The 27,907-nt window shown below is 42.2% G+C and overlaps 1 protein-coding gene across 2 annotated transcripts in view; it reads right to left on the reverse strand.

Moving 5' to 3' along the window:
- Window positions 1–11,962: 11,962 nt before the first annotated feature.
- LOC121289122 (ERI1 exoribonuclease 3-like) overlaps window positions 11,963–27,907 on the reverse strand; it is a 453,717-nt gene continuing 437,772 nt past the window's right edge. Inside the window, exon 8 of one of the 2 annotated variants that reach the window (XM_041208189.1) lies at window positions 11,963–13,551. In XM_041208189.1, coding sequence (XP_041064123.1) covers window positions 13,469–13,551 — 83 coding nt within the window. In that variant the 3' untranslated portion in view covers window positions 11,963–13,468. The remainder of the gene's footprint in view (window positions 13,552–27,907) is intronic. The other variant, XM_041208188.1, reaches the window with a different exon arrangement.

The raw sequence follows: 27,907 nt of genomic DNA on the forward strand, positions 1-27,907 counted from the left end.
AAATTATTTGTTCAAGCTTGCACTTTCTTACAGCCAACACCTTGTATTTGAGCAAGACTGTTTTAGGGCAAGTCGGCAGTCACTGCTGTGATCTAATGTATTCTGTTACAATTGCCACTTCTAACACTAAGTGGGGACCTATTTTGTTGCACAATTATGGACATGTACATAAGATACTGGGCAGGTAAATAATATTATAGCAAACCAGTTTTCAAATTGCTTATTGCTCCAACAACTTTTCCAACCACTTATTGTACTGGAAGAATACGATTCATCCTCTGAGTTGATTAAGTACAGTGATTTTGGAGTTCAACAATCAAGTTTAGTTGGCTTAAAACTAGTTTCAATTATTTGAGGTTCTGAATTCTTTGAATTATAATGGAACCTCCTCTACTCTGCGGTCTCCTCTACATTGGAGAGACCAAACGCAAACTGGGCGACCGCTTTGCAGAACATCTTCAGTCTGTCCGCAAGAATGACCCAAACCTCCCTGTCGCTTGCCATTTTAACACTCCACCGTGCTCTCTTGCCCACATGTCTGTCCTTAGCTTACTGCATTGTTCCAGTGAAGCTCAACGCAAACTGAAGGAACAGCACCTCATCTTCCGACTAGGCACTTTACAGCCTTCCGGAATGAATATTGAATTCAACAACTTTAGATCTTGAACTCCCTCCCCCTTCTCCACCCCCTTTCCGTTTCCTCCCCCTCCCTTTTGTTTTTTTCCAATAATTTATATAGATTTTTCTTTTCTCACCTATTTCCATTATTTTTAAATCTATACCTTTTATGCCCTGTTAATCTTATTTCACCCCACCCCCACTAGAGCTGTACCTTGAGTGTCCTGCCATCCATTCTTAATTCGCACATTCTTTTGGATAATATCACCACCTTCAACACCTCTTTGTTCTTTTGTCTGTGACATCTTTTGATTATCTGCTCCTATCACTGCTTGCTTGTCCCTACAACCACCACCAACCCCCTCACTTCTCTCCCTCCCACCTTAAATCAGCTTATATTTCACCCCTCTCCTATTTTTACTCAGTTCTGTTGAAGGGTCATAAGGACTCAAAACGTCAACTTTGTTCTTCTCCGCCGATGCTGCCAGACCTGCTGAGTTTTTCCAGGTAATTCTGTTCTTGTAGTGAAAATCAGTGTTGTGCAGATCTGGCATGACAAGCCTACTCTTACATCCCTTCTTTTCTTTTTTGAACTCTTTTCTTCTCTCTCATCCCTTTCTTATTAATCATTTGATTTCTCTCCTCATTTGCCCCTTACCCCAATTCATCACTACTCCTTTGCCTTCCTACTTTCCTACTGCCATTGCAGCTTTGAAAGCTCCTGGAATAAGTCCAATTACCCCTTCAGCCTCTCTTGTCATCCCCCAAAGAATCCGTCCAAGCACCAGACTCCTTACCTAAACCACCCCATTCTCTTTTCTTGTCAACCTAATGGCCAAGTGCACCTTCTAGGAACTAGCCATGCCAAACTCTTTCCTGTTCTGCTCACTCTACCCAACATTATTTCCTTGGACTCTGCCAGTGAATTAATCATCAGTCTCCTCTGCAATTCTCCCCAGAATATCTGTTCACTCAAGAACAGGGCCTTTACCATCCACAGACTTTTTATGGGTGATTGCATTGACATCCTGCCTCTTGACCCTCTAAACTATTCCAATGCTATCCTGACTGACCTGTCATCCTTCATCCTTTGTAAAGTTAAGCTCATCGAAAACTCTGCAGCTTGTATGCTATCCCTCACCAAGTCCTGTTCACCCATTACCCCCATCCTCTCTGATCTCCATGGGCTCCTAATGCACTAAAGCCTAAAATTTAAAAAGTCTCAACCTGTATTTAAGTCCCTTCATGGATTTGTTCATCATTTCTCTGTAACCTCCTCTAGGCCTACTCACCATTCCTTTGACCTAGCCTCTTGTGCTTCCTCGCCTATTTTTACTTCACCATTGATGCCCATGCTATTAAGCATCTAGGCCTCACACTCTGGAATTCTCTCCCTAAACTGTCTGCCTCACAGTCTTCTTTTAAGACTATTATGTTTTCTAGTTCCTGTTACACTTCAGGCTGAAAGAACAACACTTGAAGTTACAGATTTAACTGTAAGGGCAACATCATTTAATCTGCCATGCTGGCTAACTCCCTAACGTGCTATCTGGCCTGCCACCTGAACTAGGGGGTGGCAGAACTGCCATTCTGTCACCTTCACATTGCCTTTCTCTGTGTTTAGCTCGATCCCAATTTTCCTGGCTCCCTCCATGGCATCAGGTAGATGGTAGTCATGATGCTTTCCATCTACACCATTTATCTGGATTTCAACAGCTATGCCGACTGCTCCTTAACATCCTCTGTATTTCTTGTCTATTTTCTGCTGGAACACAGCCTGGCTCACTTTAAGTCCAAAAGATAGATGCAGGAATTTGTACTGACCAAAGGGTGTGTTGAATATTGTCAACAATGAAGATTCCTCATCAAGCTACACATTTCAGTAGCCATTTCTGACATCAAGCTTCCTGAAAACTTTTTCTCCTGCCAGTGCTGGCGTGATCTCTTCCAGTGTTGGAATAGGATAATGGATCCTCTTTATTGCTTGATTAAGACCTTCAGGATCCAAACAATTCTTGGCTGTCAATTTAGCTTCTCTTATTACCATGATGGAATTTATCTCATCTGTAGGCTTGTGACTCTGATGATCACTTTCTTTTCTTTCATCTCTTGGTGCTCTCTTCCAAACTTTTCTTTTAGTTTTATTGATACTTTATGTGGGGGATGAATAACTGGTTTCTTTGTTGGATCGATAGTGATGGTGATAGTCAAATTCTTTGAAACATCCAACCGTCTCATTAAAACACTATGGATACATTTGTACGAGATCTTCCTTGCTTCTGATCAGAGGGCACTTTTCAATGAGCGTTGCTATGGTGTTGCCGCATTCACCTCATGGTTTACTGAGACAAGCTGCGGATCCTCACAGTTGCTGGACCCCAGGTTAGCAGGACCATCTGTTTCAGTCATGGAAAACATACAGTTAACATCATTTCCTTTGTGTGTCCCACTGATCTGGATTATTCCTAGCTGTTGAATCTCAGTACTCTATATGTCATTAGCATGATGTTGCTTAGTTTCAGAGTATCTTTCCTTGGGTAACTATTTTTTTTCACATTTTCAGGAAAAATCTTCTGGCATAGTCTGAGGGGACAATGTTACTCTGTGCTCCAGTATCAAGCTTCAGCTTAAAATTTATGGTTGTGGGTTTATTTCTCACTCTCTTCCTTATCTGAATGGTTGTGAGAATTTCTTTTCTCTGGTAGTGTTGCATCCTGCCATTTCATACAGTTGTAGGCTTCTATGTCTATTGTATTCTCAAACTCATCATTACCTTTGGTTTCTTGTCCTTTTCATTCGCCATGTTGCTCTGCCTCCGATAATTCCTTTACTGTTTTCTTTCTATGTTCTTTACATCTTTTCCCAGTGATTGGGCTTTCTGCAAGTTCTGCAGTTTGATCCACATGTGGGATATTTCCTTCTGTCTGTGAACTGATGTGGTCATCCACAGTTCCTGCCCATCTGTCTGGTGTGCATTCTTTCGTTACTGTTTCACTGTGTCAACCCTGCTGCCTCCCAGGCTGAAGGCTAACTATCTGGGTAGTCAGCATCTTCATCTGTCTAATCGTGGCTTCACATGCTCTGACAGTGTCCACAGCCTGCTATATTGTGAGCTTATCCTTTCCAATTAAATCGTTTTGTACTTTAGGGTGTGCAGAACCTCAACTGAGCTGATCTACCAGCCTTTCATCTGTTTTCTTTGTTAGGAAATAGAGACCATTTAAGTTATTTTTGTATTTGTGGGTGTTAGGAATGAGTTTTAGCTTTATAGTTTAAGTTGATATGTATTTCTGCATTTGTGTGTTAAGAAAAGGTCAAGTTGAGTTTTAGTTGATGAAACCTAGGATTTAATTTCATTTTTGAAAAAGCTGTTTGTTTACCTACATTTCTAATGAGTTTTACAACTGTTGGGAAGAAGTTAAAGCAAACACAAGTAGAAAAAAACCATGCTCTCGCCTAGCAACAGGGGTCTAGAGAGGGAGACCCACCACCCCCCGCCCGCGCCACCCCTCCATCTCACTCACACACACACACATACACACAGAAAAATTTAAAGAGAAAGCAGTTTGAGTTCAGTTGAAAGTAGCTGCCAGAGAGAGACTGGAGCAAAGGAATAGTTAGCAAGTCCCAAGCTAAAGAAGAAAGTCCCTAAAATCTGGGGGAGTGGAACAGGAGAAAGCCCCAAGAAAGACCTTCTAGTCGACGGAAGGACAGGAACCTGGAAAAGGTTCTGTTAAGTGAAGTTAAGAGTGAGGAGCAGAGGAAGCCTCCAAGTTTCAAGCTTAAAGGAAGAAAAGCTGGAGGAAGCAGACTTAAAGCAAGAGGCCAGAAGGTCAAAAAGATGGCTGAAGGTCTGTAACTCTTTGCTATGGACATATGAACCAGTGGTGTACTGTTGATGGCTGAGTCAGAGAGAGAGAGGGTGCATGGAAGAAAGTTTGAATGCACATGGTGACCCAGGGGAGAGGAACATCGGAAGGAATTCTAAACCCTGAAGGTGGACCCTTGCGGAAGGCGTCTGCGAGAAAGCGTCAGTTTGGGAGAAGATTCTAAAGCAAGTTCTTGAAGAGTGGATATTGGAAACCCTTCTGTGAAAGATGGAGTTCAGTGAGACTGGTTTGCTCACAGTGTGACAAGGTCTGGGGGGAGTTGATGAGAGATCCATAGTATCTGATTGAGATGACATCTGTCACTTGGTTTCAGAGTGTAGTGTGTCTGACTACAGGTCGCCTATTGGTTTACGTGGACTGTGTACTTACTGTGAATATTGTGAGTATAAGATAGCTTTTGTAGCTTGTGCTTTTCTTACAAATCTGTATATATCTATAAAGGTATAGTTGTGGCCGAAGGAGTATTGTAATATAGTTCATCTTTTCTTGTTAAATAAATATTATTTTTTGTTTAAAGTTCATCAACTGACTCCTGTAACTCTGTTCAGCACTCTCCATGTATCTAAACAAAAAATAAAACTTAGGAGCTATCAAGCCAGGTTCCACCTTGGGATAAGGCTTGTCCAGTTGTAACATCATATGGGATCATAACGCTTTGAATTGACATTTTCTGGCTGAATTTTTAAATCTTGTTAAGAAATTGTCAATAGGCTCACCCGGTTCCTGTTTCAGGCTTTGAAATTCATATCGGTGGATCCGATGATTTAACTTTGAAAATTCAGCACACATCTCCAGCCAAAACTTTTGCCTGGGTTTTTACCATTGTGCTCACTCATTCCCCAGCTATTAGACAAATTAACCCTTTCTCTCCTGTTCTTAAAATGATGTAGTTGCCCCTTTCTTCTTCACTATTGTCTTTTAGAAAGCTATTGAATGTCAGTCTTCACTTCTGTTTAAACTCCTCAAATGCCTTTACAACAGCTTCCCAATTCATTATGGGCTGTAGCTGTGAACTTATTGCTGCGGCAGCAGTCATTTTGTTCTCACACAATTCACTCAGTTTTTCTCTCTGGCATTAATTCGGGTTGATTTTTTTCAATCCAATTCAACATTAATTCAATTTAAATGTTCAGGTCTTACTCACTGACACCAGTTGCCACCATGTTATGTCTTCTAGTTCCCAGAAGTTCAAAATAATTACACTTTTAGATTCAACGCTGGAGTTTCATTGAGTGTATTTCTTACCAGCTTTCCATGTGGCTGGATTGATATTGTTGTTCGGCACCTGACTGCAATACAGCAGTAAATGTGGCAACCTGGATGTACATTCTTAAAACATTAATTTCTATTTCTTTACAAATAATAACATTATAATAAATACCTTTCTTAAAACCCATCTTTTTGACCAAGCATTTGGTCACCCATTTTTTCTTGTATTTCCCTGAAGCGTGTTAGGATTTATTTTTCACCTTAAAAGCATTAGCTGTTGCTTTTGTTGGAAACAAAAGGTAATGAAGGAAGCCGTCTGATTGATATACAGTGCTAGATGGCCATGAGGAAGATGAGATTGATGATTCGGGGAGGGAAGTTGTGAACAGCACCATGGAGAGATGGGGAAAATTAGTTGCAGTGAGTTAGTGAAAGGATTGAATTGTTGCATCTGTAAGCATAAATACAATTCCTGAACGCTGAGTTGCTTCCCAAGTGTCAGGAATATGACATAAGAAGGCTGCAGATGATTTTGGCTCTGACCTTGGCAGCCATTCTTGTTCTGGCAATATTCTCGAGCCTGCAGCATTGGTGGAACATTCTACTCGCTTTCTAGTGCAAGGCCCTAGGAAATGACCTGTCAACTGTGGCTATTCCAAAGCCTAAGAAGGCATTGCGCACCTTGGATAGAAAAGCAGCTTTGATAAATTATAGCTTTTTTTTAAAATTGGAGCTGTGAAGTTTATGGAATGATCTAATAGAGATTTTGAATTGTGAAGGGGTATGAGATGGTAACAAATTAGCACTAATGTAACATTCAGGAAGTTTGAAAAATGCTTTTATACAGAGAGTGACCAACATTTGGAATCTTTGTTGAAGCAGAGTGCATAAATTTTCATAAAAGGGAATTAAATAATTATTTGAGAAAGGAAAATATTAAAAAGTACAGGGATCAAGAAGGAAAGTGGCATTAGACTAGTTCACTTGTGAAGAAAAGCACTGGTGTAGACTTTGTGGGCAGGTGGGATATAATCAGCTGTATTATTTATGGTAACAATGCAAGATCTTTTTTGAGCATTCCATAACTCCCCCTTGCATTGAAAGTCATATGGAATTTCATAAGGCTAGCTTCCTTGAAAATTTAAATAACTGAGCTAACCTTTCTCCAACTTCAATAACTTAATGATATTTCAGGCCAGCTTAGTTGTACAATATGTCACACATATGTCCTTCTCTCTCTCTATGTATTTTATTTCTCTCAGTATATTGTTTAACTGTCTTACTTTCCAAAATAAACTGACAGGTGCGTCCATAAGTGATGTATCAAGGCTGCACATGTGGGAGCTCCTGGATGCCAGTGTGATCCAGGGCAACCACGTCTGCAGTAAGTGTTTGTGAGAAGCTTCAGCTCAGAGTCATTGAGCTGGAGGCTGAGCTGTAGACACTGCAACACATTAAGGGAGGGAGAAAGTTACCTGGATGCTTTGTACTAGGCGGCAGTCACACCACTTAGGATAGGGTCATCTGATGTGGTCAGTGGTCAAGGACAGGAGGGTGTGACTACGGGAGAGGCAGGTAAGGGGACCCAGAGTGCAGGAGTCTTAGCTTTGCAATTGTCCAATAGGATTGAAGTTCTCTCAGCTTGTTTGGATGAGAGTGGGGTTGCAGGGTGCTTGAGCAAACTGACCATGGCACTGTGGTAGAAGGAAAAAACAATGTAGTGGTAGTAGGGGACGGTATAATGAGGGGATTGACACTGTTCTCTGTAGCAAAGAGCGAGAGCCCAGACAGTTGTGTTGCCTGCCCGATGCCAGAGTTCGGGACATCTGTTCAGGGCTGGAAAGGAACTTGCAGTGGGACGGGGAGGATCCAGTTGTCATGGTCCATGTAGGTACCAATGACATGGGTAGATCCAGGAAAAAGGTTCTGCCTCAACAGTATGAGGACCTAGGTACTAAATTAAAAAGCAGAACCTTAAAGGTAATAACCTCTGGATTATTTCCTAAGCGATGTGCAAATTAGCATAGGATACATAAAATTAGAGAGAAGACTGATGTGGGAGAGGTGGGTTCCAGTTCATTGGGCAGGATATAAAGAAAAAGATAATGGGATCTTGTCAGAAAGGTACAGCAATAATCATAGGGAATTCTAATCTGCATACAGACTGGGAAAGTCAGATGGGCAAAGGTAGCCTTTTTGAGGAATTCACAGAATATTTTCGGGATAGCTTCTTAGAGCAGCATGTTCTGGCATCAACCAGAGAGCAGGCAATACTAGACCTGGGTATTCTGCAACGAGATAGGATGAATTAATGATGTCATAATGAAAGCGCCCCTCGATAGCAGCGATCATTATATGATTGAATTTTACATTCAGTTTGAAGGAGAGAAGAGTGGGCCGAGACTAGTATTTGAAACTTAAATAAAGGCAATTATGAGGGCATGAAAGCACAGCCAACTGAAGTGAACTGGCAAATTAGATTAAGGGATAGGTCAATAGATACGCAGTACAAACATTTAAGGGGATATTTCAGAATACACAGAATAGATACATTCCAATGTGAAAGAAAAAATCCAAGGGGAGGATCCACCATCCATGATTAACTAAAAAAAATAAAGATAGTATCAAACTTAAAGAAAAAGCACATATAGTCATTTTGTAGTACAGAACTTGAGTATAGCTGAAAAAAGAGATGAGTTGAAGCTTTTCATCTTGCACTCATCAGGACACTTTGCAAGAATACCATATAAGGGGAAAACAACAATTTATATTGTATGATTGGTTGGCAAGTTAACCCTGATTGGTAGAGGTGTTACCATGGAGAATGCACCAGTGACTGGCGGTTAACTGCCAAACACTGTTTGAAATTTAAACAGGGCAGCTTGTGCTGATTAGTCAAGGCATTGCCCTGAGGAATGAGTCAGCGAATGTCTGTCACTTATTTTGTTCAGCTAGAACAGGCGCAATGTCTGTACATGTTCTTTCCATCTGCAAAGATGGAATGTGGTGTATGAATTTCAGTGCCTAGAAAAGGTGTGATGCTAGGTATGTATACCGTACATCCCAAAGCCTGGTGGATTGTATCAAACAGCATGTCCTAGCTGCTATTCGCAGGGGACAAGGTACAGACCGGATCCAACTGGCTCATGCTTGCAAAACTCAAGACACAGTGTCCAATGTTAAATGTGATTCCGCGATTGGACAACATATGCTAAAAAATAATCCTTAGTGTGCTAAGAATTACAGTGGTCTTATAGCGCAGAGGACTGTAGAGGTTGGGTCATTAAGTATATTCAAGGCTGAGATAGATTTTTAAACAGTAAGGGAACCAACAGTTATGATGAAAAAGCAGGAATGTGGAGTTAAGGATTATCAGGTCAGCCATGATCTCATTGAATGTCGGAGCAGACTCAATGGGCTGAATGGCCTACTTCTGCTCCTACATCTTATGGTCTTACACTGACAGCCAATTTAAGATGGTCAGTCAGGCTCACGTGTGGCGCATTTGCATGTACTGGAAGCTACTTATATTAAGGGCCCTGCTCTTTGCTAAATTTGCTGATGACACAAAAATAGGTAGGATAGTAATATGTGAAGAGGACACAAGGAGGCTACAAAGGGATATAGATAGGTTAAGTGAGTGAGCAAAGACCTGGCAAATGGAGTATAATGTGGGAAAGTGTGAAACTGTCCATTTTGGAAGGAAAAATAAAAAAGAAGCATATTATCTAAATGGCGAGAGATTGCAGAGCTCTGAAATGTACAGAGATCCAGGTGTCCTAGTGCATGAATCGCAAAAGGTTAGTATGCGGATATAGCATGTAATTAGGAAAGCTAATAGAATGTTAATGCTTATTGCAAAGGAAATCGAATACAAAAGAAGGGAGACTATGCTTCAGTTATACAGGGCATTGGTGAGACCACATCTGGAGTACTGTGTACAGTATTGGTCTCCTTATTTAAGGAAGGATGTAAATATATGGAAGCAATTCAGAGAAGGATTACTAAACTAATACCTGGATTGGGTGGGTTATCTTATGAGGAAAGGTTGGACAGGCTAGGTTTGTATACACTGAAGTTCAGAAGAGTAAGAGGTGACTTGATTGAAACATAGAATCATAGAGTCATGGAGGTCTACAGCACAGAAAAAGGCCCTTCGGCCCATCAAGTCTACACTGGTCAAACAAGTACCAAACTATTCTAATCCCATTTTCCAGCACTAGGCCCATAGCCCATAACATTTAAGATCCTAAGAGGTCTTGACAGGGTTGACATGGATAGGATGATTCCTCTTGTGGGAGAATCTAGTACTAGGGGCCACTGTTTAAAAAATAAGGGGTCACCCATTTAGGACAGAAATGAGGAGAAACTTTTTCTCTGAGGGCTGAGAGTCTTTGGAACTCCCTTCCTCAAAAGATAGTGGAAGCAGAGTCTTTGGATATTTTTAAGGCAGAGCTAGATAAATTCATGATAAGCAAGGGGGTGAAGGGTTATTGGAGATAGATGAGAATGTGGAGTTGAGGTTACAATTAGATCAGTCATGATCGTATTGAATGGTGGAGCAGGCTTAAAGGGCCGAGTGGCTTACTCCTATTCCTAATTTGTATGTTCATATGTTCATCAATAAAAGTTTTCACCTTACCATTCACTGGTTCAGTTCTATCACTTATATCTCAGAATTTAATGCTGCTTTGAAAAATAACTCTATGATGCTAAATTTTAGACAACTGCCTTAATAAATTTCAGTTATAGGCACATATTCTATTTTTATAACCAAGTTTTGTAGAGATTTGGACCTAATGGAAATCAACGGTGGTGATCCTTCAGCTTTAAATGGAAGCCGTCATTTTAAAAGTGGTGGAAGCATTAACATCAATAATGTAAAATGTATTGACAGAGGAAATCGTGTGTTCCATCATAAGTTGATTAAAGGATGAAGTAAACACAATTTTTAGTGAATGGATTACTACATTTAACTTGACAATGAGATTATTAAATGGTTTGTGAAGTTTCCAGATGATCTATGAATGTATTGATTATTTGTTTTAGCAGGCACGATATAGGCCTGAAAGGCAAAAAACTTAAGATGACATATAGAGTATCTGTATGTATAGTTTGATTTCATTGCCCTAGGTGTACTATATGAATGCCACTGTAGAATCTATAAGATTTATAATAATAGGCAAGTTTTTCCACTTACTTTTCCCTGTTTTTCTCACCCTTTGATATCAAGCTTAACCTTGAAAGAGCAGTTCATATAAAGACAACAACCTTTCAAATACACTGGCTAAATTCTCCTGTACTGCCAGATTAAGTTGTGCCATTTAGTCAAATAAACTAAATATACTCCTTTTCAAGACATTTTCTGGAATAGGCAGTCAGCCTATCTGCTATTTTAGTGGGGTTGGTCTTGCTCTTGAGCTGTGATCCAAATCTGCATGAGTCACTTGCAAACAAGGATACTCACCAATCACGAGTCCTGATGAAAATCTGGAAATGACTGTGTGATAGATAATTCCACCAAGCCAAGGAAACAATTGCTGTCCCAGTCAAGGTCTCCTGAATGGGTTCAAGGACAACTATGTGGCAATTATAGTTCCAAAGAAATGCTATCAAGTCCATGTGCATAGGAATATTGAATAGTCTTCTCTTCCTTTGTGTGGTTATAACATGGGAAGTGTCATCCATAGTGCATTATCAGCACTCCGGGGCTTGGCCTAAATAGCCAAGTGGTTATGGTACTGGGTTTGTAACCCCCAGATCAAGAGTTCAAATCTCACAATGGCAAACTATGAAACAATGTAACTTCATCTGAAACAGATGGAAACAGGTTTACTCAAAAGAGTATCAGCACTCCGGATGGAGGTCAGTACTGCTGAAGGGATAATAAAGTCTGACCTTTCAGGTGCTAGTGATTAACTTGGGATAAGCTTGGATGATGTGGCTTATTTTAGCCATTTCAGAATAATTTCACAGAAGATGCTAAATTAAATTTGGGATAATTTGTAGGTACAAGTTGGATATTCTGTGCTCAGATGTTGTAGCACATGGTCCTATGCTGGTATTTGGCTACTTTTATACAGTAATTAAGTTGTGTTTTGTGACTATATTTGTATTGTGGTAATCATCAATTTTAACCAACAAACCATCAAGATGTGGAACTATTTCCTAAAATAAGCAAACAATACACTTAACCTAGTATTTAAAATTTTGCAACACAGATAATATATTAAATTAAGGAATAATTGCATTTCAGGACACCATTTTATTGTGACAAAAAGTTTTACATGATAAGGTTCAGTCAGTACATAGTTTTAGCAAAGGAATAATTAAACTTGATTGAAGATTAAGACTGAACTAAGGACTGCCTCTCCCTTTACAGGTAACTACCAATCAGGAGCAGACAGACAAGTCACCAGCTATTTGCTGTTGCTTTTCCTTTAACTATCTCTTTCTCTTTCCCCATAATTCAAAACATTTCTCTTGAAATGCATCTTCCGCCTGAATTTTCATACAAAATTCAGTACTTTAATTTGGGAAACCCACCAACATGCTGGCTACAAGTAATTTTTTTCTTATCACTTGAAAAACAGTTGAATAAGTAAGTAAAATAAAAACAAACTCACTGGAAAAGGTGAGATATGACATAAAACAATCAAATACTTTAAAAGGGAAATGTTTTACAGTGAATTCTCACAAAATCCTTAGATGATATAAAGGGAAATTTAAGTACATTCAAATGGAAATTTGTAATATCAGATGGGAACAAGGAACACTTTCTTTATCTACAGTGTATAGTGAAACCATAAATGCAATTATAAATAATGCACTCATGTTTTGTTACCAGAATGCACAATAGAAACTAGGCCACTGTTTTTAGTATCATCTAGGGTGGATTGCTAGTAGAATCACCATCACAAAGTTCGAGCCTGCAACTGTCAGAGGACGATGTGGTGGTGCTGCAGTAAGAAATCCATTGTCGCACCATGGAGAGGATACTGATATGAAAGGCAGCACAGATAATTTGAAGACCTGGCTAGACTTAAAACTGGAATGAAGTCTTTAGGGAGGTGAATATTTGGGCCCTCTGTGGAGGCCACTACTAGGCCCCATTTCTTCAATCATTGAGCTAGTAGGCTTTTTGTCAAAGCAACAGGGATTATCTCATCCCTCTCCTGGTGGTCCTTTGGGGTGATCTTGTGGGTTTTTGGCCCAATCTCCCTGCTGCCATTTACATGCAGCGTAGCTGTGACACTAATCCTGCCAGCGTAAGGGAGAAAACTCTAGGTTGAGATGGGGCTGTAGTGGTAGGCCTTCATGACTAATTTTCTTCTGATATAACAGATATTAGGCCAATAAATCTTTCTCTGCAAGTTATAACCCAGAATTTTAAAGCCCAAACAAGCTAAAATAGGAAATTGAGACATGGTTAAGAGTACAAGTATTTTCCTTTATACAGTTTAGGATTTTTGACAATTCAGAAAAATAATCTTCCCCTTCAAGCTAGAAATGAACTTCAATTTTCAATAAAAAAATAGAAAGCATGTTTTACTAGTCAATCAGCAACAGAATTGTCCACTTTATGAAACAAGGAACACCTTAATATAGTTAAACTGGCTCATGCTGGTATAACTGAACTAGATTATTTTTGATGACAACTAATTGCATGCCATTCATGGCTTAACTACTTTTACCATATATCCTTGTAGGCTTTTTCAAAGCAGGAAGACATGTTTTTTTCTTCTGCATGCTCAGAGGTTTGATCCAGTTTGTTTGAAAGTGAACCCTCTTCGTGCCAGTTCCTTCATTATGTTGGCAATGTTCTTGCAGTCATCTGTGGGGAAATTTTTTTTTAAATGATGGAACTATAACTTTATTCTTTACAACAAGATAAAATAGACAGAAACTACAATATAAAATGAACAGGCTGAGGAATGTAATGAGGGAGCCACCAAAGAAAAGGTTAAATGGCTGACCAATGTTGCCCTATTTGTACACCTCTTTTTTTGCTTGTGCACTGAGAACACAGATTCACCTATTGTACACCACAATGTGGAGAAAAGCTGGCTGAAGAAAAGATATATTAGCACTTTGCTATTCACTTGACAGTTAGATAAAATAATTTGATTTTGTTGGTTTTGTGGAAGACTGAAACATTACAGCGTTAGCAGGAATACAGAAATAGTGCACTCAATCATTCTTGCAGATATGTAAATGAAACTGCTGCCCAAATGTTCAACAAATAGAGTTCTATTGAGCTCTGTGCTACCATGTTAGCTTACAGTTTATTTATCTGAAATTCCCTTTTAGGGTTCAAATCAGATACAAGCGCTGATTTAGATCTATTGCCATCCCAGTTTTCTAGCACTAAAAGCTCATGCAGAGTTGAAGATTGTAAAGCTGAAACATATCCACTGGCCAATCAAGTGCCACCAATACAATTTGCAGGGGAGTGTTGAAATGGGTTGCCTGATTCCAGCCTGAAATCAAACCATGTTTGCAACTTTCAGGACTAATTGCACAGAATCAGGCCATTCAGCTCAACCAGTTGATGCTGGTGTTTATGCTCCATTTAAGCCTCCTCCCACCCTTCATCATCTATCTCTATCAACATAGCCCTCTGTTCCCTTCTCTCTCGTGTGTTTGTCTAGCTTGACCTTAAACACTTGTATACTATTTGCCTCGACTCCTCCCTATAGTCATAAATTCCACATCCTCACCACTCTCTGGGTAAAGAAGTTCCTTCTTACTATTTGATTCTTGGTGATGATCTTATATTGATGGCTTTTAGTTTTGCTCTTCTCCACAAGTGGAAACACTCTGGGATGGATTTTTGTCTTGGACCTGGGAAACGTGAGTCGGACCACTTCCCGAGTTTGAAACCTGAGCCTGTCACCTTTGCCCTTACCCGCCATATTTTTGGCTCCTGGAGAAGTGGTGGGCAGGGTCTGGTTTTCTGAGTCCCAAGGCAGTGTCAGAGGATTGTAGGTGCCAAGGAGGACTGGTTAGAAGGCCTGCCCCAGTTCACTGGGATGTCGGCCCAGCTTTCCAGCATAGTTCTTATGCCACCTAACTCCCATCTGCTCACCCCCACACATATCGTCCATGGTCCCTTATATCCCTCATGCCACCACATGTCCCCTCATACTCCCCATGCATCCTCATATTCGGTTGCGACCCCATGCCTCCTTCATGCCCCCTCATACTCCCCATGCTCCCTCAAACTACTCATGTCCCCTCTGCCCCCTCCATGGCCCCCTTTTACTCCCCATGCCCCCTCATATCCCATACTATCCTGTGCTCCTTCCCCCACCCCCCACCCATGCATCCATCATTGCCATTCACCAAGTATCCACTATGAACAGACCTCAGGATATCTTTAAAATGGATACTTAAAAAATTAAACTTCTAACCTAATAGAGTTGTCATATTCAAAGGCACTTCATACTGAATGAAACTTCACCATAAACCCCATTCAAAAATATAAATCCCCTCAAATGGACGACCTGTTGTAAAAACAAGCACTTAGCCAAGGATAGCATCAAAGACAGATAATCCTTTAATAACCTCTTAAAATTGTCAATTAAAATGTATACACAGCGGCAGGGGGGCTAAGCGGTTCTGGATCTTTGAAACTTAACCAAGAATTCATAATAGCCCCAGCTCTCAAAACAAACTCCAGGAAATGTCAACAGTGGAGTCCATTGAAACTGAAAGACCAGATGGCCTTTTTAAAGCTGCAGATGGTGTTTTATTTCCATTTCAAAGAATATTGCCTGTCAATCAATGGAGTGTAGCATGCCCTTAGATTTTTTTTAATGTTTAACAGCAGGGCCGTTTTTTCAACGTGTAAGCAACTTGCAAGTGGCACTGAAATGTGACCCAACCATTAAAATTAGTCTGGCCTTTCACTGCATCAGGTAGGTATAGGGGATGTCCTGCACACTTCATGCCCATTTTGGGCAGAAGTACAAAATTGCCTCTACTACTTAGTACCATTACAGCCTAAATTTGAATAATAGCCAATAAAAACAAAGAGAAATTATTTGGAAACAGTGCACTAGTCAGGCTGATGGCTTTTTGTTTCAAAGCGTAAATACGCTGCCTGATGTATTATTGAACTTTACAGGGAAAGAGAGTCCCAGTAAAAACAGAAAAGGCTGGAAATATTCACCAGATCTGACAGGATCTGTGGAGAGAGAAACAGAGTTGATGTTTCAGGTTGTGACCGTTCATCAGAATTGGTTCTGGTGAAAGGTCATGACCTGAAACATTAATACTGTTTCCCTCCCCATTTAGGAGCCATGGTGTATGAAAATTTCATAACAACAGCAAGGATACAATTCACCACAGGATTAGGGAGCAGAAAATAAAAGGACTCTTACAATTTCTGCTCTTCAACACGATCCAGTCATTCCTACTGGAAAATTCTGATGTCACCGTGTGTCATTTAGATTTTCAGTTTGGCGGGCGCGTAGCCGATAAAAACCAACTGAATTAATAAAATGAGCTGCCCGTCCAAACTCAAGGTTGGCGGGCAGGCAAAGAGCCCATTTTTCAAGGAACCTCATCCACGGGTGGGATGAGGTTTCATGAAGTATTTGAAAATTCAAGAAAATTTTTTTTTTTAAATTCATTGACATGTCCCCAGCTCATGTGACACTGTCACATGAGGGGATATGTTTTAATTTTTTAAAATTTCTTTATTTAAATGTTTAAACCATAAACAAATCTCTGAGGTGCCTCAGAGAGATTTCTGTGCTCTTTTGCACACGCAGGCCCCAACTCAGGGAATTCCACCCCCCCCACCCCCACCCACACAGGGCGCGCGTCACGCTGGGCAGGCTTAATTGGCACGCCCATGTAAAATGGTGGTGCGGACCCAATCGGGGGCGCCGATCGGGTTTATGCCCACTCCCACCTGCCCCTGCACAAACCCCCCGCAACGGGGGTGAAATTCTGCTCATGAGGTCACAGAAAAAGCTATAGCACAAAGTCCAACCACAAGACTTACATGTAAGAAAAACTTGGTACAGGTCAAGAATGTTGAACATTTATTAGTTGCTTCTGATGCAAACACTGAGTGCCATCTCAAACATGTGGACGCAATACCGCTTACAATTTAAATTATGGGGAAATGTGAATCTTTCCTAAAGTATTTTCAGGTTTAAAATATTTGTATGAGAAATAAAACTTCTCTTGTCACAGGTATTTATTGAATATAAGTCTAAAAAGGTCAATACATTTTTTGACATATGATTTTTAAAAAGTGCTTTCTAATAATTTCTATTAAATCATAATTATGTATAATTATGGCATCATAAGGATGAACTTCTAGTGAGGAAAGCATTACTAATCTCCAGCAATGATACAGTATCATTGGGAACAGTTCATACAAACTTTGCAAGATTCTGTGTTAGGTATTTGTGTGGAAGTAAATGAGGATGACAAGACATAATAGCAGTATATGGTACTAGCCTTGGGTTTGGGGGAGGTCTAATCCCCTGTTTTCTTGGGCAGAATCTTCTGTTCTGCGAGCAGCGGTGGGGCCCGCTTGCCGATGTGTAAAATGATGTGGGGTGATGTCAGGTGTGCGTCCCGACGTCACCCCGACTCGGCTGCGCGCCCGCCTATTAAGGCCATTAAGAAACTAATTGAAACCATTAATGGGCCTGCCCGTCCAACCTTAAGGCAGGCCGGGAGCCCTGGTGGGCTTCTGAAAAATCATGAAACCTCATCCACGGGAGGGATGAAGTTTCATGAGTGATTTAAAAATCTCGGAATATTTCAAAATAAAGGTTATGAACATGTCCCAACTCATGTGCCACTGTCCTGTCACATGAGGGAACATGGCAGCGAAATTTTCTTCTCATGTTTAGTTGAAGTTTCAAATCTGAGCCGATCTCCCTGAGCCAGCACTTTGCCTCAGGGAGATCTGTGCGCTCTTTCATGCACATGCGTGAAAGAGCACACTCCCGGCTCAGGGAATCCCTCCCCCTACTTGCACAGGGAGTGCACAGCACTTCCTGGTGGATGTCACGCTGGGTGTACCTTAATTGGCCCGCCCACATAAAATGGCGGCACGCCCCCAAATGGGGGCGCCGATCAGGAAACCGCCCACCCATGCCCACTCCTGCACCCCCACATTCCCCCCCCCCCTACAACGGGGGGAAAATGTTACCCTTGTATCCAAGGTTGCCTGGTTAGTATCATCTGGAAAAGTCAAGGTTGTAATGGGTTTCCGATTATTTCCGGAGCTCGTATCTGTTCCCTCGTATTATGGACCATCTTATTATATGAACAGTCATGACATAGAAGTTGAAAGAGTACATATACAGTGACATACATGCTCTGAACTTTCAGCCATTTACATTATGAGTAAATAACCATGCATTGTGCATCTGGGTTGTGTTACAATTATTTGACATGTGAAGCATTTGAAGAGATCAGTTTGGCAAAGCTTCAATTGTAAATTGCACATACAGGTACTTGCACTATATTTTTGAATGAATATTTGGGTAGTAACTTCCTTTTACATCTGTTCCCAGGACCTGCATATAATGTATGCAGCACTAGTCTTACATGCCACTTGTTGCTAGGCATGCTGCACTGCTGACCTCTGGGGATGGTGCCTGATTGCCAAATAGGGCAAGTCTATTACTCTCAACCACCTCAGGCAAAAGCCGCCAAACATGAATCCAAGTGGTGTTTCACTGTATCAGTTGCTCTTGCCGCCGGTCTTTGGTTACGCATTAATATTTACTAGTTATTTCATTTGTTCCATGAATAGGCTTGCACACAGTTTCAAAATCCTTCTAATCAGGTTAAACATCAATTTTCACTTTCTTTCAGTTCTTGGAAAGACTAAGAAATCATTTTGAATGGCTACATCACATTAATTCTGGTCTGCAGCCTTTTAAGGGCTGACAGTGTGGAATATTTGTCATGGCTCTTTCGCAATCTGCGAGTTCTGATGCCAGGCCTAACTCAGGCCAAGGGCCCATTTTAAATTTCTAATTAGGTCCATCTCAAAAGATCTGGTGGGAAAAACTCACATTGGGCAAATTTTCCCAGCCCGGCAGAGGCAAATTTGGAGGCAGGGCCAGGAGTAAAATTAACATCGGTGGGTTGGGTCAGGTTTCCAGCCATTTTTAAAAATTCATTTATGGGATGTGGGCATCGCTGGCTAGGCCAGCATTTATTGCATTTATTGCCCATCCTTAATTGCCCTTGAGAAGATGGTGGTGAGCTGGCTTCTTGAACCGCTGCAGTCCTTGTGGTGTAGGTACACCCACAGTGCTGTTAGGGTGGGAGTTCTAGGATTTTGACCCAGCGACAGTGAAGGACTGGCGATATATTTCCAAGCCAGGATGGTGAGTGGCTTGGTGGGGAACTTCCAGGTGGTGGTGTTCCCATCTGCTGCCCTTGTCCTTCTAGATGGTAGCTATTGTGGGTTTGGAAGGTGCTGCCTATAGATCCTTGGTGCGTTTCTGCAGTGCATCTTGTAGATGGTACACAGTGCTGCCACTGTTTGTTGGTGGTGGAGGGAATGAATGTTTGTGGAAAGGGTGCCAATCAAGTGACTACTTTGTCCTGGATGGTGTCAAGCTTCTTGAATGTTGTTGGAGCTGCACTCATCCAGGCAAATAGAGGGTATTCCGTCACACTCCTGACCTGTGCCTTGTGGATGGTGGATAGGCTTTCAAGAGTCAGGAGTTGAGTTACTCGCCACAGGATTCCTAGCCTCTGACCTGCTTTTGTAGCCATAGTATTTATATGGCTAATCCAGTTCAGTTCTGGTCAATGGTAACTCCCAGGATGTTCCTGCCTCCAAACAATTTTTCTAGAGGCAGAGCTTACACAGCAACAGCTACCCAACTGGCAGCAGTGAGTAGTCAAGAGGCCAATTAAGGGATCAACTGGGTGCAAGTTGCTGATGCCATTGGGATCTTCCCTGTGTTGGACCAAGATCCTGCAGCTTAGTCAGGAGGCCAGCAGCAGCTTAAAGGTGGCTACCCGGCAACAGGCATGAAGACCTCCTCTTACTGACTTGATAAATGTGCTGCAAAAGTGCAAAGCCCGCTTCATCAACCATAACGCTTCGTGTGGACCCGGAAATGTTCGCGAAGCCTGGAATGTTTCAAAGGGCATAAGACTCCACCCATTGTGCCAATTCCACCAACTCAAAGCAAGGACAATAAAATCTAATTATCTTTTTCTATATATGGCAACTTTAGTCCAAAGCTGTTTCTGTTTGGCTGGCTCTGCAATAATGTTAGATAAACTGAATACTCAATAAAAAATGAAGTAAGGATCTATAATAGCAGCAGCAGTGAGTGTGAGGTATCAAGTTATGGTGGTCAAGTTAAAATGTGTAATAAAAACAGAAAATGCTGGAGAAACTCAGCAGGCTGGCAGCATCCGTGGAGAGAGAAACAGAGTTAATGTTTCGAGTCCATATGACTCTTCTTCAGAGCTAAATAGAAGTAGTAAGGTGATGGATTTTATACTGTTTAAGAGGGGGTGGAGCAAGATAGGTGGTCAGGGAGCTAAGGAGAGATTGACAAAGATATCATGGATAAAATGACAAATGGAGTGTTATTGGTGGTGTTAAAGACTAAAGAAGGTGCTGATAGTGGCATAAAGGTAGAAAAGCAGAATGTTAATAGCAGAACAAGGGTCAGCACTCTGTGAAAGCACAACATAGAAACTAGTGACTGATGGCCCAGCGGTGGGGGGGAGGTGGGGGTGTTGGGGAAAAAAGATTAAAAAAAAGTTAGAATTAAAATTAAAAGTTAAAAAATTTATTTTAAAAAAAGTAAATATAGAGGAGAGAGGTCATGGTCTGAAGTTGTTGAACTCAATGTTAAGTCTGGAGGGCTGTAAAGTGCCTCATTGGAAGATGAGATGCTGTACCTCCAGTTTTCATTGGTCTTCAGTACAATTTTGCAGCAGGCCAATGACAGACATGTGTGCATGAGAGCAAGATGGTGTGTTGAAATGGCAAGCAACAGGAAGGTCTGGATCATGCTTGTGGACTGAGCGAAGGTATTCTGCAAAGCAGTCACCCAGTCTGCACTTAGTCTCCCCACTGTAGAGGAGACCACATTGGGAGCGGTGAATACAGTAGACCAAATTGAAGGCTGTGCAAGTGAAGCTCTGCTTCACCTGGAAGGAGTGTTTGGGGCCTTGGACTAAGGAGGGAGGAGGTAAAGAGGCAGGTATTGCACCTTCTGCGATTGCATGGGAAGATGGCATGGAAGATGAAGGAGTGGACCAGGGTGTCTTAGAGGGAATGGTCCCACCAGAATTCTGACGGGAAGGGGGGATGTGGTGAGGGGAAGATGTGTTTGGTGGTGGCATCATGCTGGAATTCGTGGAAATGGTGGAGGATGATCCTTTGAATTTGGAGGCTGGTGGGGTGAAAAGTGAGGACAAGGGGAACACTATCATGGTTCTGGGAGGGAGGAGAAGGGGTGAGGGTAGATGTGCGGGAGATGGGTCAGACACGCTTGAGGGCCCTGTCAACCACAGTGTTGGGGGAGCCCTCGGTTAGGGAAAAAGGAAGACATGTCAGAACTGCTACTTTGGAAGGTGGCATCATCTGAACAGATGCGATGAAGGCGGAGGAACTGAGACAATGGGATGGAGTCCTTACATGTAGCAAGGTGTGAGGAGTTGAAGTGATAGACTGTCTACCAATATTCATTATAGTCCATCAACTCCCACAGCTGCCTCGAATACGCATTAATTGCCCACGTAAGAGTGTCAAATAGCGGCGGGAGGGGAAGGCTGTCCACGAGCCTTCCTGCCCTGGACTTAATCTGGGCATAGGTGGGAATGTGGAGAAGCCCTCCACCTTCTCACCCCCCACCCCCCCCCACCCCCAACCCCCCCAACCCCCACCCCCGCCACCCACCTCCATATGGGCATTAGATTCTGCCCGTTAACTCTGTTTCTCTCCACAGATGCTGCCTGACCTGTTGAGTGTTGCCACCATTTTCTGTTTTGCTTGTTTTCCTGAACATGCAGATCTTTCTGCCATCCTCCAATCCTCTTAAATTAATTCTCTACATTGGGAAAAAAATGCCTCCAATGGAGTATTAGGGCATCTTTAATAACATGAAAACCACTGTTAAATGTGGCTTCCTTATGTCATCAGCAAACTTAAAGACACATAAAATAATTTGTCTATCAGCCTGTTGTTGGTATAAGGCAGTGGGATTCAGTTGTGTAGATGCCAGCAGTTGACCTACAGACAGCAGTTTCCTGGGATCCAAACTAAAGCAGGGTTAGATAAAAGTATCTATTAATATATCCCCACTATATCGCATGAAAAACAATTTAATATATTTACTTTAGCTCTCTGAAGTATTTGGTTCTCACGTGGAGTTAATGTTAAGGCCTTCTGTCGTTTAGACCAATATCATTTCATGTGGTGTTAGGTGGCGTGCTGCATTAAGGCTTTAGCTTGAGACTGGCACTAGAATGAGTTTATTGGATCTTTGGATTTATACACTGCCATAAGCCCTAACACAGCATAACGTAAAGAAATGCACAGTAGCTTTTAGTTTTGTAAACATAGGGCGGGATTTCCTCCCATTGCACCGTGTGAGAGAATGGACATGAAAAATTGCATTCTGCCCGCCGGCCACAATGGCGGGTTTTCGCTCCCCACCTCAGTAATTATGTGAGCATGGAAACACACTGGGTGGCTGGCGGGCAGGCTCTGATTCATCCATCCCGTTGTCAGCTCACTGCTTCCTCACTCCAGGCGCCATGTTTAAAGTGCAGCCATGTACAGCCTTTTCAATGTCGACAGCCAGGACTGCTGCTCTGAAGACATGGCCCCGAAACCCAAGAAGACAGTAGCCCCCAGATTCAGCGGTGCCTCACTGGAGCGCCTGCTGGATGCAATCAAGTCCTGCCACCATGTGCTCTACCCCTAGTCCAGCAAGGAGGAGGTCCAGCAAGATGACCAATTTGGCTTGGGAGGCAGTGGCAGCGGTGGTCAATGCCAGTGTGGTCCAGAAGAGGAAGCCACCCAGAGCAGGAAGAGGATGAATGACCTCATCCCTTCTGCCAGGGTAAGTCTAACTATTTCATCACACTTACAAACCCATTACATATTCACTGACATCTCACTCATTGCCAGCTCAAGAGACATCATGACACACTCACACACCCTTACATCTCCATCTGGGCTCATCTACACTGGAGATCACATCCTCATCCCGTCCATGGCTCCTGTCCCCACACACACGTCAGGCATCATTATTATCTGCTTGGCATGCACCTTGCTCACACTCAAGCACAATAAAAGGCAGAGGTCCCAGACTGGGGGTGGAGTGCCCGACAGCAAGGTCCTCACAGAGTTCTAGAATCGAGCCGTCGAGCTGGCCAGAGAAGACATTGACCGTGCCCGCACTAATGGTAAGGTTGGCAGCACACACACAAGTGAAAATCCTTCTCCAGCTTATCGCTCAGTGGGTGCATTGTCCTGTTTTACAGTTAAACGCAATGCACTAATTATCTCTCCTTTCTCTCATAGGCACCTCTGGAAAGTGTCCAATGGCATCTGCAAGCCTCATCTCTAGCCCCGAGGACACCGCAAATGAGGAACCAGAGGAGAACACCATAGAAGACCCTTTACAGTGCTCACGCACACCCTCCACCAGTACAGAGACACACAGCTCGGTGGGACCTAGTTCTAGAGCAGGGTTGGGGTCATGATCTGGTAAACATAGCGCACAATCTGGTCTGCACCAGGCGGAGGCAGGGGCATCCGAGGTCGCCAGCACTTGGAGGACTGCTGGAGGTTACAATTTTGCTGAGTCCGAGTCAGATGACAAGCCTCAGGTCTCAGTCCTAAATCAGTTGCTGGTGTTGCAGTGACAGTCAAGGGAATATCAGGAAGGGATGTCAGCTACATTCCTTAGATTGCAAATTACAATGGAGGAGTCCATCCATCCTTCAGTCTGAGGTGGTAGCACTGGTATACAAATGCACCAAGGTCACCACTGGCAGGTTGGTGGCTGCCATGGAGAACTTGGTCCGGGATATCAGTCCTGCACTGCTACAGGAGCAGCACTCTATTGCTGTAGACCTTGGTGGCATCCAACAGTGGCTACACAAGAGGGAGCGGGGCAACTGGATCTCACTCCAGTGCCCCTTTTCCTCAAGGAGTCAGCCGGGGCCCTCGGGCGCCCATAGGAAGGAGGACCAGCAGATGCACACCCTGGGGATACACAGCCAGCTGACCCGGAACTCTCCAGCTGATCCAAATCCCCTCTTCCTGTGACTCCATCACCTCCAACTTCACAGGCCAAGGAGGGTGCACCATCCCTTCAGCAGGACATCCAAGCAGGCCAGGGCCCTCCAGACAACAGGGTGCACTGAAATGATGTCCAGTGTGGGGTACATATCAAGTTCCCCCTCCACAACCCTCCCAACACATGACTGAATGCTATGACATTACTTTGGCCTGGCTGCTTTCAGCCCAGGCACTAGGAGCCTCATTCACTGCATTCTAATACTACACTCTTGGGAATGAACATGAGGGTAAATGTTCATTCAGAAAATGAGATTTTTTGAGGGGGGCATGAGGCACTTCAGTGAACCATCCGGTGCTAATGTTTTAACAGGCTTCTAGGAGCTTGTCCATTCACTCAATTGGTATAGAGTTGTTATTACTCTGGGGAGTTTCCACACTGCAAACAAGGGGTTAAAACAAGGAGATTGATTAGTGCCACTTTGTGGGATTAGTCTCACGGGAATGGGCATCATTGCATCACTTTCCTGATTCCCTGCACAGTCATTGAAAGGTTCCTAAAATGCCTCAGCTGTGCCTTTATCCTCATTTGGGAAGGCACAGTTCAGTTACATGTCAATGCAATCAGCACCCTAACCCCCAACGGTGCATGCAGCTGCCCTCCAATCTGCCTGCAGAGCCCTCACCAGCATAGCTTCTCCTCATTTTAATTTGCTGCAGGTTGGAAAATGGTGGTGCAGAAGTCTAATTGCCAGACCAGTTTCAACTTCCCTGTGAGAGTATGAAAAGGCCTACCATCGTCCTGGAGGAACTTCATGTTCAGGTTTTCCTCCCTCATAGACCTCCCCATCCATCCGCTGTTTTCCTTGATCCCATTGTGCTTCCAGTGCACGTCTGTTTGTTAGCTGCTGAAAGTTTTGAAGTGGATGAGCCAATGGCCTTTGTGGACCTCACCCATTCCCACCTTGAGGCAACTTACACTGTTCAACTTCACCCCACCCCCTCCCTCCAGTCGTGTGCCTGAGTGCAACCTTCCGCACTCGTTACCCCAGTACGACCCCTAGCCCTGCAGCCCCTTCTCCTATGTGAGGCCACTTGACCTTCTTCTCTACTACAGATCTAGCCACTCCAGCCTTACCACTGGTCTGGTAGATAGGGATTGCCTGTGACAGCCCCCTGAAAGTGACGTAGTGCTGCCTGCAAAGCCTGGTGGTGATTCCCACGAATGCTACTTGATGTATACTGGAAGTGAGGAGCGAAGTGCAGATCGCCAGGTGCACATCGATTATAGCCCGTTCTGAAACACATCTTTTTAAGTGCACGCTGATGTGCCTGGATGATCCAGCATGAGGGGACTAATTCTGGTGAGGAGACCTTATAATGACATGCAAAAATATTGAAATAATATTCTCGACGTGTTGCAGCAGAAAATGCGGCCCACCACTAACGGCTGGAGCGCAGAATCACAACCTGGTTTTATGACGGTGTAAAACTGATTTTTGGCCTTCTCACAATATTTTCTGCTCCTGCACGCCATGACACCTGCTGCAAACGGGAGAAGAAAATCCTGGACATAGTGTTTAAAAAGGCCCACAAAAACAGCACTTGCAGTGACTTCCACATAGTATTCTCCTCTAAAGGACAACGTAGGGCTGCAGCAGAAGTAAAAAAAATGCCACTTGCCAATGAACCCTAAACTGAAAAATAACACAACTCACCAGCTTGCATTTATTTTAATTTTACTGTGCTTATCCATCCATCTCCAGTCCATTATTGCTTCTGCTGCTTTTTCTTCGCTTCATCTGATCCACTATTGAATCAGTGGATCTTTTTGAAGCTGTTCTCTACCTTCACTGACTGGCTCATCGCCTATACCAAAGTTGTATTTTATTTCATTTTTGAGGATTGATTTCTCCTGGTGGAAGATCAATTAATATTTTTTGGACAAGTGAAAAGCTAATTTAGAGAATCTCAAAAAATGACTTGCTCAGAGATCAGCAACTAACTATTAAAATAGTAACTATTTAAACATTTTCTCTGCCACTGGGGTGCAAATCCATTTTTTATTTCTGTACATTCATGGTGATTTGATGTTTATAATACTGCTGTAAGCTTTTTATGTTTGCTTTAGCTTGGAGAGAAAGCCTAAGTGATTCTGCTAAAGCAACTTTTACCTCAGCACAAAACAAAATGATTCTTTATCCCTATATTCACTAATTAGCAAAGAGAATCTGAGGACCGTTAACTGTGGATGCTCATTTTGTACTTTATTCGCTTCTTTCTTCCTATCAATGGGAGAAGAAATTACAAACTAGTGAACTATGTAAATAAAACCCCCCAAAATGGTTTTTAAGTTGTTGAACACCACACCAAACAACCTCTCTCATATCAAATATTTCATTTAAGACATTTGATATGTAATTTTTAATAGATTGTAGAAGGACATCTCTTTGTTGGCCCTCTAATCCCAACCTTCAACATGCCAAAACCAAATTCTAAATTATTTAAATAAAAGCAAAATACAGCAGATTCTGGAAATCTGAAATAAAAACATAAAGTGCTGCAAAAACTCAGCAGTTCTGGCAGCATGTGAGGAGAGAGAAACAGAGTTAATGTTGCGAATCAACTATGACTCTTCTTTGGAACTCCAGGTTCCAAATTCCAGGTTAGTATTACTATATCCAATGGTGGGCTTCTCCAGACTATTACTTCAAACTGCTAATTTTGGAGAGTTCTTGCTGCCTCTCTCAGAAGATACCCAAATAAAGGTTTATGTTCCATTAAAGATGGAAAGAAAGGTAGTCTTTCTTTGCTAAACCATCTTCCTGCTAGCAAATCAGAGATGCACTAATGACTGCTATGAAGTTCACAGCCCAGTTTCTTCAGCTGAAGGAAAACGTGCATTTTGTGTGCAGGATAGTTGCAAAGAAAATGTATTTACTCAGTGTCCCAAGAAACAGTTTTAATGTCAGCCTTAGCTGACATTTGTCTTCAGACTTCTTAAAGATGGGCAAGTTGTCAAACTTGTTTGGGGCATGATACCTCACATATAGAGGTTTCAGTCAACAACTGCTGGCCATAGTGCACCTGGAGATATCTATACATCTGCCTGTCCTTCTGAGCAGAGTTGAGAAAATGAGGTTTGGGAAGTTACAAAGTAAAGAAAATGGGCAAAAGGCATCAACGTCTTTTTTTTATGTGAGAAAATCAAGAATGAAGATCAAAAATGTATTACTAAAAATGTTCTTTAACATTTTTTAGATAGGATAAGCTTGTAAGTGCTATGATTTTAGTTTCAAAGAAAGGAGTCCATCATTAGTTGGGAATCAAGTGCTCAACTCTTCATTGAAACTTGACCAAGTTATGTAATCAGTACTCTGCCAGAACAACAGATGCCAAGCGTCAAGGTAAAAGCAAGGTTGCCCAGTTTAGAAGGAAGAAAATAAAATTTAAAAACCCCTTCATTTTACTTAAAAATTGTCTCTGCCAGTTCAATGTGAAATGGTGTAAACAGTGAGAGAAAAGAACATTCCCTTTGGATGAAAGAATTTTTTAAAAAATAAAGTGTATTTCATGGACGGTTCAATTACAGAAAGTCATACCAATTCGAAAGATACAGAAAGAACAACTCAGCCAGTGAAAAGACAGTTCCATTAGTATTTTCAATGGTTGCAGTCAGTTGTAAAATAAACAACTCATCAGTGATTGAGGTGCAGTTTTGAAGCTGCAGACTGTTGTAACCCTACAAATCAGCCAGTATTGCCGTTGGAGCTTGCCCTGATACATGTTTTGTGCAGCTAACTGACCTATGAATTTATTTGCTTTACGTATTGGTGACTGAGATTGATTTTTTTGTGTCCTCCCATATTCTGTGTTAGACAAGGCAAGTGTGTCCTAGGATGTCATAAAAATAAACTAC

This window comes from Carcharodon carcharias, chromosome 16, assembly GCF_017639515.1.
Source record: "Carcharodon carcharias isolate sCarCar2 chromosome 16, sCarCar2.pri, whole genome shotgun sequence".
In the NCBI taxonomy this organism is placed as follows: domain Eukaryota; kingdom Metazoa; phylum Chordata; class Chondrichthyes; order Lamniformes; family Lamnidae; genus Carcharodon; species Carcharodon carcharias.